Source organism: Capricornis sumatraensis, chromosome 1 (assembly GCF_032405125.1).
Source record: "Capricornis sumatraensis isolate serow.1 chromosome 1, serow.2, whole genome shotgun sequence".
In the NCBI taxonomy this organism is placed as follows: Eukaryota; Metazoa; Chordata; class Mammalia; order Artiodactyla; family Bovidae; genus Capricornis; species Capricornis sumatraensis.
Window position 1 is genome coordinate 173,504,632 of NC_091069.1, and position 12,254 is coordinate 173,516,885.

At 42.6% G+C, this 12,254-nt stretch overlaps 1 protein-coding gene across 1 annotated transcript in view; it reads left to right on the forward strand.

Moving 5' to 3' along the window:
• Nucleotides 1-746: 746 nt before the first annotated feature.
• SLC49A4 (solute carrier family 49 member 4) overlaps nucleotides 747-12,254 on the forward strand; it is a 101,123-nt gene continuing 89,615 nt past the window's right edge. Inside the window, exon 1 of the mRNA XM_068980353.1 lies at nucleotides 747-1,086. Coding sequence (XP_068836454.1) covers nucleotides 747-1,086 — 340 coding nt within the window. The remainder of the gene's footprint in view (nucleotides 1,087-12,254) is intronic.

Below are 12,254 nucleotides of genomic sequence, written 5' to 3' on the forward strand. Positions count from 1 at the left end.
ATATATCTTTATTGTCCTAATAATGACAGGCAAAAGAATAGAAAGAGATCTGTATCTTCTACATATGAACTAAATTGACTTGTTTATAATTTCCTCGTTGGGTATGTAAAGCACTGAAAAATGTCTGATTAAATAAGACAATACTTACTGTACATAAAAAACAAACGATTTTCATGCGGCAATCCTTCCTACTACGCGTCAGTCTTATTCTATCTCCCGCTCTAAATTCCGAAGTTATAAATCCTTCAGAATTGACAATTAACCCAATATAGAAATAAGCATTAGCTTAAGTGATCGGAGATCTTCGAGTTGTTTACTGGGCACATGACGTAAACTTGGACACTTCCTCCAACAATCCAGGTTCCTCGCCCAACCTCCTCTATTACAGCCTGTCCGGGAGTTCCCTTTTCCCCAGGCTCAGCGGCGCTCCTCCCGGTCGTTCCAGATCCTCCCGGTCCGCGCTCTGGTACCCCGGCTCCACTCCCTCTCTCGCCCAGGTTGCCGCTCCAGCCCCGGAAGACAGAGCACCTCGGGTCCCGCACCCTAAGCCCCCTCCTCTCCGGTCTCTCCTGCCCCTCCTCCCGGCCCGCGGCCGGCTAGCGCGGCGCAGGCGCAGCAACACGGCCGGCAGGCCCAGGGCGACCAAAGCAACCTCGGCCTCGGCTTAGCCCGGCAGTATCCGCGCGGGGCTGGTCTGCGGCAACCCGGACCGTGCGGGGCGGTGGCCCCGCGGGCCGCGCGTCGAGATGGGCTCGGGCTGGAGCAGCGAGGAGGAACGGCAGCCGCTGCTAGGGCCGGGGCTCGGGCCTGCGCCGGGGGCTGCTCGGAGAAGCCGGGAGGCGGCGGCGGCACTGCCAGCGGCAGCCCCAAGTCCCGGGCGCGTGTACGGGCGCCGCTGGTTGGTGCTCCTGCTCTTTTCGCTGCTGGGGTTCGCGCAGGGCCTGGTCTGGAACACATGGGGCCCCATCCAGAACTCGGCGCGCCAGGCCTACGGCTTCTCCAGCTGGGACATCGCGCTCCTCGTGCTGTGGGGGCCCATAGGCTTCCTGCCCTGCTTCGCGTTCATGTGGCTTCTGGACAAGAGAGGTGAGGGGGTCCCGGGAGCCCCGCCAGCGATGTTACTCCTGGGGGAGCCGCCTCCCTCGGCTTCGTCTTAGAGATTGTATGAGGTGATCGAGTGTTGCTGGCATCCCATGCCTGACTAGGAACCCTCCGTCCCCAAAGCGTCAAATAAGGGAAGATTTCTTTGCAGATACTATTTTGTTTTTAAATCAAGGCCCATTATGCAACAGCAGGGATTAGGCGACCTTTGGGTGTTCAGGTTTCTGCATGTGTGGATATAAGAGCATCCCATGCACATGCTTTGTGTGTTTTCTACATCTGACAAAAATGACTGATGCTTTGACTTCAAAGGTGTTTGGGGGTGTTGAGGGTGACAGGTCAGAAAATAGAATAATGATGCCCAGATACAAGGAAGTAATGAGTTGGCTTTCCGTAATAGATGACTCCAGCCCAGGAAGAGCTGTTGGGGAACTCAGGACCTGACGCTTTGGTGTCTGGAAAAGGGTGCACAGCAGCTTTAAAGTGTGTGTATGTGACCACCTGCAAGTGTCAGCTGAGATTTTTAACTTTCAGATAAAGCTTACAGATGAATGAAGACTCTCTTTTCATAGAGAATACTCTGGACAGACATCTCACTTAACCACTTGCCAGTGTGATTCTGTGAGGAGAAAAATGGAATGTTAAGACTTTGAACTATACCACACAAGTATGGATAAATGATTCATGGCCAATGTGATGTGCCTGCTAAAAAGTAGAGGACAATTTTAGGCACTGAAGTGTAGTATCTAAAAGAAGAGAAATAGTTTGACATGCTTCTAATGTTCAGTTCTGGGCATTAATTTTTGAAAGGCCATTGACAAAGTGGAGTCCCTTAAAAGTTGGGTGACAAGAATGTAAAGGGTATAAAAATCATAATGTGTCAAATGAAAGGAATTGGGTGTGTCAAGCTTCAAAAAGAAACTTGAGGCAGGATATAAATATGTGTTAAATAAGGAATTAGACTTAATGTGCCTAGTTCTAGAAGGAAGAACTAAACTGAGTGAAGTTACAAGAAGCTGTAACTCAAAAGAATACAGGAAAGAACCTTCTAACAATGAAAGTATCCAGCCCTGGAAAGTGTGGAACTTCCAGGCAGAGATATGTGCTAGTTGCCGAGAAAGTTTCTTGTACTGAATGGGGTTTTCTTTTGTTTGGATTTATTTGTTTTAAACTACATTAGACTTTATTTGGATTTTAGTAGTTTTTCCACAAATGTCTCTCTCTTTTTTTTGCCCTGTTCTAAGATTCAGTTGAGGGTCCCAAATTACATTTAGTTGTTATTTGTTGTTAATCTTCAATCTGTGACAATTCCTCTGTCATTCTTTACCAGGTTGTATAACTTAAGGGGAAATGCTATTTTATTGTTTCTTTTAACTTTTTATCAGGAGCATTTTTCAATATTATTCCATAAATTTAGCCAACTATATTTTTAAGGTAGAAAAATGCTAATTTTTATCCTTGTTATTATAATTATATTCACTATATATATGATAATTACATATATATTTAATTACATCTACTATTCTTGGCCAGATAAATTAGGGACTACCTGTTTTCTTTTTTTTTAAATATTTATTATTTTTTTTATTTGGCCACACCACGCACAGAATTGTTAATTGTGGCATTTAGGCTCTTAGTTGTGGCACGTAGACTCTAGTTCCCTGATTAGGGGTTGAACCCTGGTCCCTTGCATTTGGAGCATGGTGTCTTACCCACTGGACCACCAGGGAAGTCCTTTTTTTTTTTTTTTTAACCTGTTTTCTTTATAGAGATTCCTCATTGCAGGGAATCCACCTGCAATGCAGGAGACACAGGTTCGATTCCTGGCTCGGGAAATCCCTTGGAATAGGAAATGGGAACCCACTCTAGTATTCTTGCCTGGAAAATTCCATGGGCAGAAAAGCCTAGCAGGCTACAGGCCTTGGGGTCTCAAAGAATCAGACATGACTGAGCACACACACATACATTCTCTTTATAAAATAAGTTACTTTAGGAGTTCTTTCAGTGTTTCTATGACTATGTGGTGAATTCTATTTTATGTTTTCTGTTGGCTAGAGCAACAAAAAAGAAATGTAAAATTCCCTTGCTTTTCAGTAGAAAAAAGCCAGTCCTGCTTTCATTTGTTGGCTGTCCTACTACACATGTCCTATTTGCATCAGTTCAGTTCAGTCGCTCAGTCGTGTCCGACTCTTTGCGAAAGCGAAGAGGAACCTTTATGGCAGAAAGTGAAGAGGAACTAAAAAACCTCTTGATGAAAGTGAAAATGGAGAGTGAAAAAATTGGCTTAAAGCTCAACATTCAGAAAACGAAGATAATGGCATCCAGTCCCATCACTTCATGGGAAATAGATGGGGAAACAGTGGAAACAGTGTCAGACTTTATTTTTTTGGGCTCCAAAATCACTGCAGATGGTGACTGTAGCCATGAAATTAAAAGACGCTTACTCCTTGGAAGAAAAGTTATGACCAACCTAGATAGCATATTCAAAAGCAGAGACATTACTTTGCCGACTAAGGTCCGTCTAGTCAAGGCTATGGTTTTTCCAGTGGTCATGTATGGATGTGAGAGTTGGACTGTGAAGAAGGCTGAGCGCCGGAGAATTGATGCTTTTGAACTGTGGTGTTGGAGAAGACTCTTGAGAGTCCCTTGGACTGCAAGGAGATCCAACCAGTCCATTCTGAAGATCAGCCCTGGGATTTCTTTGGAAGGAATGATGCTGAAGCTGAAACTCCAGTACTTTGGCCACCTCATGTGAAGAGATGACTCACTGGAAAAGACTCTGATGCTGGGAGGGATTTGGGCCAGGAGGAGAGGGGATGACAGAGGATGAGATGGCTGGATGTCATCACCAACTCGATGGACATGAGTCTGAGTGAACTCTGGGAGTTGGTGATGGACAGGGAGGCCTGGCGTGCTGCGATTCATGGGGTTGCTTTTGCATACATAGAAGTAAGTTCCTGGCATCCCTGGGTATCTTTCTCCCTAGAGGGTAGGTAGTTGTCTGGTCTTGTGGTCATAAGTCCCACCCAACTTAGTAGAAGACCAGTTATCTTCCTGAAATTGCTTTTGTACTCTCACTTTTCATTTTCCAGCAAGGAGATAAAAAGGGACTACCTAGTGAGATAATAAAAGAGCCAATAGTGGGTGTGTACCCTGGAAGCCAATGAAGTAAATTTCGAGGAGATAGCACCCAAATGTGTGCTGAGCTCTAGGGACATAGCCCTCATGGAGCCTACATTCTAAAAAGGAGGTCCAGGCACCAAAGGACAGTAAAATTAAACGCTTAGTGTGTCAGATGGTGATAAATGTTTTAGAGAAAAATGGGAGTCGGGCAGGGGAGAAAGGGGATGTGATTGGGTGATACTTTCTCTAGACTGTCAGGGAAGGCCTTACTGATCATGTGTGTGTGAGCAGAGACCTGAGGGAAAAAGGAAACACACCTTGGCAATTCTGGACAAGACTGTTTGGGACAAAGACAAAGGTCATAAGCTTGTTTGGCATATCTGAAGAAGATACATAGTAGAGAAATAAATTGTAGAAGGATTGTTGGACAGCTCAGAAGGCCTACCTTAAATGACTGGGCATTAATTTCAAATGAGGCTTGTGTGGCCCAGTTGAGCCTTAAGGCCACTGTAAGGATGCTGGTGGTGAAGATGTGAGGAGGGTTCACTCTACTGGAAGGTGTGAGCAGGAGGGTAAAATGATGACTGTTAATATCTTGAGAACAAGAGCCACAGCAAGGAGACCAGTTGGAAGGGTAATGGAGCAACTCAGATGGGGCTGATGATGACTTCCAGCTGGGGTGAACGTAGTGAAGGATTTGAGAAGTGGTTGGATTCTAGATACATGTTGAAAGTAGACTTACCAGTATAGGCAGAGATAAAGTATGAGGAAATTGGAGGATTCTAAGATCTTTCTCAACTTTTTTTTAGCATTAGTAGTTGGGAGAATCAAGCTGCAGTTTACTGAGATGTAGAAGATTGTGGGAAGAGCATTTTGGGGGTAGATCATGAATCTGGCCTTCAGATCAAGAATTTGAAATGCCTATTTGATATAGGATAGACTAAGTTGAAGAACTGATGCTTTTGAACTGTGGTGTTGAAGAAGACTCTTGAGAGTTCCTTTGACTGCAAGGAGATCCAACCAGTCTATCCGAAAGGAAATCAGTCCTGAATATTCATTGGAAGACTGATGTTGAAGCTGAAACTCCAATACTTTGGCCACCTGATGTGAAGAGCTGACTCATTGGAAAAGATCCTGATGCTGGGAAAGATTGAGGGCAGGAGGAGAAGGGGATGATGGAGGATGAGATGGTTGGATGGCGTCACTGACTCCATGGACATGAGTTTGAGTAAGCTCTGGGAGTTGGTGATGGACAGGGAGGCCTGGTGTGCTGCAGTCCATGGGTTCACAAAGAGTCAGACATGACTAAGTGACTGAACTGAACTGAGCTGAAACTATCAGTTTATTGCCTGAGCAATAAATCTGTGCTTTGTCAACCTGTAATGGTATTTAGTCGGGGAAGGCAATGGCACCCCAGTCCAGTACTCTTGCCTGGAAAATCCCATGGATGGAGGAACCTGGTAGGCTGCAGTCCATAGGATCACTAAGAGTCTGACATGACTGAGCGACTTCACTTTCATTTTTCACTTTCACGCATTGGAGAAGGAAATGGCAACCCACTCCAGTGTTCTTGCCTGGAGAATCCCAGGGACGGGGGAGCCTGGTGTGCTGCCTTCTCTGGGGTCGCACAGAGTCCGACATGACTGAAGCAACTTAGCAGCAGCAGCAGCAATGGTATTTAGGGTCTTGGAGCTGAGTGAGGTCACCAGTGGAGAGGGATGTTGCTTCAGAAGAAGACAGCCCAGGGGCATTCCAACATTTAGAGCTTGGAGAGATAAGGAAGAACCAGCTAGTAAGGACTGAGAGTAGAGCCTTAGATTTACCAACATGGAGATTTTTGGTGTCTTTTAAAAGAATAGTCTCATTAGAGTGGTGGGGGTAAGTTCAAGAGTATAGACATTTATGTTAAACACACTGTAAAGGGCAGCAGAGAAATGAATGAGTAGCCAGGGGGAAATATGACTACTGAGAAGGTAGTTTAAAGATAAGAGATATTAAGGCATTTCTCTGGAATGCAGTGTCCTAATGGATCCAGAAAACAAGGAGAAATTGACAATGCTAGAGGGAGGGGGAGGAACCGCTGTAGCCATATCCTTGGGTAAGCAGAATGGGATGCAGTCCTCAAGAGCACAAGTAGATAGGTTGGCCTTAGAAAGAAGTATTGACAGCTAATTCTTCAATAGTAATGGAAGAAATGATAAGAGTGTATAGATTACAGATGCAGATGGTGGGTGCTAGGAGCTTGTGGGACTTATCTTTGTTTATAGTTCTCAGAAAATCAGAAACAATATTGCCACCTGACAGTAAGGCTAGGAGAACAATTCTTGGAAAATTGAGGAGATGTGATAAATTGTAATACTATTTCCTAGGAAAGGAGAGAATACGCAGACTAGGAGATTGTAGTAGGATTGTTGGACAGCTCAGAGGGACTGCTTTAAGTGACTGGGCATTGATTTCAAGTATGACCAGTTAGCATGGTTGTGTGTCTCCCTCCTGCCTGTTCTGTTGGGGAAGCACAGGCATGGGCAGAGTTAGCCAAGAGAGAGATTACCAGAGGTGCAGTTTGCCAAATGTGTACGACTAACGAAGTGCAGGCAAAGAGTAGAGGATTATCTAGAGAGTGATATAACAGTGGACCACGGAATCTAAACCAGGTAAAGGAGAAAAAGAAACACATGAGATGGATGAGAAAAAGTAGTAGGCTCCAAAATTGTTATCCCCAGTGGATGAAGAATTTAGAGTCCTGGAAGGAATGAGTGGGAAGGAGAGAAGGTCATGGTTGAAGAATGGGATGCTTGAAATTGGGATTGTGTCATGGATGCAGTTATGGCAAAGATAAGGTTGGTGTTTAACCAAGAGAGTGGACAACCAAGGTAGGGTAGAGGACATGATCGTGGAATAAGAAGTCAGGGGACTGAGAGGCCTGGGTATTGAAAAGGTCATCTCTTGCTTTGAAATCACCAGATTTGTGAAAGAGATAATGTCCTCAGAAGTAATAATGAACCAAAACAGGTTTAAGCCTGGAGGGTGAATGAGGTAGAGGCAGGTATGTGGTGGTCTGTAGGCAGTCACAGCTGGGAGTGGTGAGCATGACAGTCAGAATTGGGTCAATGGCTCTTCTGGCCATGATGGAGTACCAGGAACTGGATTTATTCTTCCATCTTAAACTACTCAAAACAGGAAACAAAATCAAGGTATATGAAACAGTGGTTTTCAGACCCTGTGGACAATAGGTAGAGCAGGACAGTGATCCTTACAATTGCTTCACCCAAAGATATGGAGTTCAAACAGAGCCCCACAGTTTTCCTAAGTTGAGGAGACAGTTGAGATGTGTAAGAGGCCACCATAGCCAGAATTCTTAGGGAAGAATACCAGAGAGGAAAAGAGTTCACTGAGAGAGAGTTCTTGATTTGTAGGGAGTTCTTGGGTCTTCAGCTGAACACTGACTAGCAGTGTACACGTGAAGAAACTACTCAAGTCTGAGAAAAGGACTACCAGAAAGGAGCAGGCAGACACTTCTCACAGTTCATGCAAGTCTGGGAATAGTTCCCATTCCCAACAGCCAAAATGGGAAAACCTCATAATACATAAGAGGTTGGATTGAATGATCAGAAGGGTGCTGCCTCAGCAGTAATGACTAACAAGCTCTAGACTAAAGGCTGCTCTGGTTCCACCTAATAAAACTTAAAAGTACTCCTTGAAAAGATCAAAAGCAACTATATCCCAGAACATTGTTCAAAAATGCTTAAAGGAGTTGAAGAAAATCTATCACCCAACAGGTTAAAATTCAGAATGCCTGACATTCAAATCAGAAGTTACTAAGCATGCAAAGATACAGGAAAATATAACATTTCAAAAGGAGAAAAAGCAATCAGTAGAACAGACCAAGAAATGGTACGGATGATAAAATTAATAGGCAGGGACATCAAAGCAGCTACTATAAATAGATATACTAATATGTTCAAGAAGATAGAAGAAAGCATGTTAAGGAAAGACACAGAAAACGTGAAAAAGACCAACATTAAACTTCTGGAGATGAGGATGTAATCTGTGTCTGAAATCAGAAAAAAACACGCTAGATAGGCTTTAACAGCAGATTAAACATTGTAGAAGAAAAGATTAGCAAACTTAAAGATGGAGTGATAAATACTATCTAGAGTAGAAAACATGAAAAAAATGATTTAAAAAACCCCACAAGTATCAGTGAGCAGTACAGTTAAGTGGCTAATACATGTATAATTAGAGTCCCAGATGAAAAGAGATTGCCAACATCCACTGGATCATCGAAAAAGCAAGAGAGTTCCAGAAAAACATCTATTTTTGCTTTATTGACTATGCCAAAGCCTTTGACTGTGTGGATCACAATAAACTGTGGAAAATTCTGAAAGAGATGGGAATACCAGACCACCTGACCTGCCTCTTGAGAAACCTATATGCAGGTCAGGAAGCAACAGTTAGAACTGGACATGGAACAGACTGGTTCCAAATAGGAAAAGGAGTATGTCAAGGCTGTATATCGTCACCTTGCGTATTTAACTTATATGCAAAGTACATCATGAGAAATCCTGGGCTGGAATCAAGATTGCTGGGAGAAATATCAATAACCTCACATATGCAGATGATATCACCCTTATTGCAGAAAGTGAAGAGGAACTAAAAAGCCTCTTGATGAAAGTGAAAGTGGAGAGTGAAAAAGTTGGCCTGAAGCTTAACATTCAGAAAACTAAGATCATGGCATGTGTTCCCATCACTTCATGGGAAATAGATGGAGAAACAGTGCAAACAGTGTCAGACTTTATTTATTTGGGCTCCAAAATCACTGCAGATGGTGATTGCAGCCATGAAATTAAAAGACGCTTACTCCTTCGAAGGAAAGTTATGACCAACCTAGATAGCATATTCAAAAGCAGAGACATTACTTTGCCAACTAAGGTCCGTCTAGTCAAGGCTATGGTTTTTCCAGTAGTCATGTATGGATGTGAGAGTTGGACTGTGAAGAAAGCTGAGCGCCAAAGAATTGATGCTTTTGAACTGTGGTGTTGGAGAAGACTCTTGAGAGTCCCTTGGACTGCAAGGAGATCCAACCAGTCCATTCTAAAGGAGGTCAGTCCTGGGTGTTCATTAGAAGGACTGTTGCTAAAGCTGAAACTCCAGTACTTTGGCCACCTCATGTGAAGAGCTGACTCATTGGAAAAGACTCTGACGCTGGGAGGGATTGGGGGCAGGAGGAGAAGGGGACGACAGGATGAGATGGCTGGATGGCATCACCAACTCGATGGACATGAGTTTGAGTGAGCTCCAGGAGTTGGTGATGGACAGGGAGGCCTGGGGTGCTGCAGTCCATGGTGTTGCAAAGAGTTGGACATGACTGAGCGACTGAACTGAACTGAACTGAAGGGAAGAGGGCATGGAGTAAGATGAAATGGGGTAGGAGGGAGCGATTGAAGAAATAATGCCAGAAAAGTTTCCAAATTTGTTGATATCCTTAAATCCAGAAATATAATAATCCTAGTAGAAGAAACAGCATAAACAAAACCACACAGAACAAATTGCAGCCTGAGTAAAACTACAGCAAGGCACATCGTCATCATACTGCTTCAACCAGAGGAAACCAAAGCATCAGGAGAGAAGAGACTGGGAGCTTTATTTAGAGAGGAGAGAGTAACAATGATCTGGAAGTGGCTGGAGAAGCAGTGTCCTCAGGGAAGAGGTTTCAGAGGAGTAAAAAGGTGAAGACAGTGTTTGTGAAAGAGCTTGATAATGTAGGGATTCCACTGATCTGCAGATTCTGAGAGCTCCAGAAGGCACAGTGGAAAGATTTTGGGAGTTTAAGCCCTGGCAGAGATGAGGTCAGATTTTAGGATGTGTGAAGCCATATTGGGATAAGGATAATCTGTGAATCTTGGGTCTTTTCTGACTAGCGTAAACAGGAAAACAGGCACAATGTAAGTAGTCCTCATAGTCTCGGAGGCCCGGTGGCGAGGCTCTGGCTGTGGGGTATAAGGACAAGTGGTCTATACCAGGAGCAATCAGAGCTTATCTTCACTCCAGCTGATGGAGCCTGAGGAGGACAGTTTTACCGGATAAAACTTATTTCCATGCATCCACTGTGTGTGTGTGTGTGTGTGTGTGTGTGGTGGAGTGGGGTTGGGTTTTTTGGTTTTTTTTGGCATTCAATTTTGTATCATGATATTTAGGCACCGATGTGGAGACTGTCTTCCTGTACCCAGTAGGTTCCCAGCAAAGGCACCATCATCCATTGGAAAGGGGCTTCCTGCAAAGTCTGGATGCCATATTTGAGTAGAATTTATTCTTATTATCATATTTAGTTTTCCTGTACCTTTCATCAGATGGTTTTTGCACTCACATCCTAGTACTGTAATCACTTGGGATTTATTTATGTGAAGGTCCTAGATGGCTCATAAGCATATTTTTCCTGGGGAATTTATACTTTTTGCCAAAGTTAGTTGCTGTCTTTTTGAGTACATGGAACTACAGAGTCCTGCCTTGTCAAAATTCAAATGAGATCAAGAAAGCATTCTATTCAAAACTGAGCATCAGTTGAGGTGGATTGGGTAATATTTGGCAACAATTAAAAATAAGAAAGCCACAAATTGTGCCTGTAAGATTGCTTTATAGTAATCAGCTTTTCACAACTTCTTTATTTTTGAAAGTTTATATCAGCTGTTTTGTGCTTGCTTTGAGCAGTAGTAATAGGAAACCTAGTTATTTGGACCTTAGGGCTATACACAATGCCCCACTGCCCACTTGGTGGCTATTTACCTTAATTACAAACCAAATACTAGGAAGAAATAAACATAATGTAGAATGTGAGCCTTATAGACCCGAATTGATAAAATTTTATCCACTATCTCATAAGGCACCCAGTATGACCTTATAAGAGCAACAGTTTGCAAGTTTAGGGTATTTATGACTATGAATGTACTTTTTATTAATTATTTCCTGTGGCTGTAATGTGGTTTTAAAATCTGCGTTGTTAGTAGAAGCAGTAAATGAGCAGTATGTATGCATTACTTGTTCCTGAGCAGCACAATTTTCTATGTTATTCCTTCTGCCAAATTATATTAATCATATTCAGATCATATAAAGCTAACTCAGTTCATGTCACAAATTATCCTCAATGTAGCGTGTGTGTGCCTGATCTGAATCTCAAGTTTATTTTCCTTGCTGTATTTAATCTGCATAATTATAGTTTTGTTGACTTTCAATTTCCTTCAAGCAGAGAAGCCCTTTGGAAACCAAACATTTAACCATCTCCCTTCTGCCAAGAAAAGAAAACTCTGGGGGAAAAAAAAGAGAAAATTTGCATTAAACAGTTTAAGTCTGTTCACTGTGAAATGGTTTCAAGGGTGTTGGGTCTGGGAAAACTTGGAAGAAATGTTGCTACTTTTGCCACATATTCCATATGAGCCACCTCTGGGATGTGGCTGCTACAAAACAGTAAGGCAGCATTAATTTAGCGCTAAGAAAGGTGCAGCATTCCAACAATAGGAAGATAGAATCTTGTTATATTACTCAGCCACAGCCAGACTGTTGTATCTGGTTTTGGTTACTTTGTTTTTACATTTTATATTTTCTTTTGCCCTGTTATCCACATAACTGACCATTAACACACATTTTCAAAATAGTTGATCATATTTGGGATACAAAGGGAAGAGCTATCTGATCCACATTATCTTCTAAAACCCTAAACCATGCTTTCTCTTTTTTTTTAACAACATCATTCTATAAGTTGAAAGCCATCTGATAAAACAATATTAAATACTATTATATTAATACTATTGTATTAATAATCAAAGAGTTCTAATGGACTATCTCTTAAGACCCTATACCAAATTTGTCCTGATTATGAGATAAAATAAGTAATTGGCCACTTGTCATTTTTTGAGAAAATTTAAAGCAATAATTTATCATGTTAAAAAAAAAAAACTATGGGGGCAGTTTAGAATTTTCTAAATTAACAGCTTGCCTTTGAAAATTGGAAATTCTCTATTTGAGATGTAAAACTA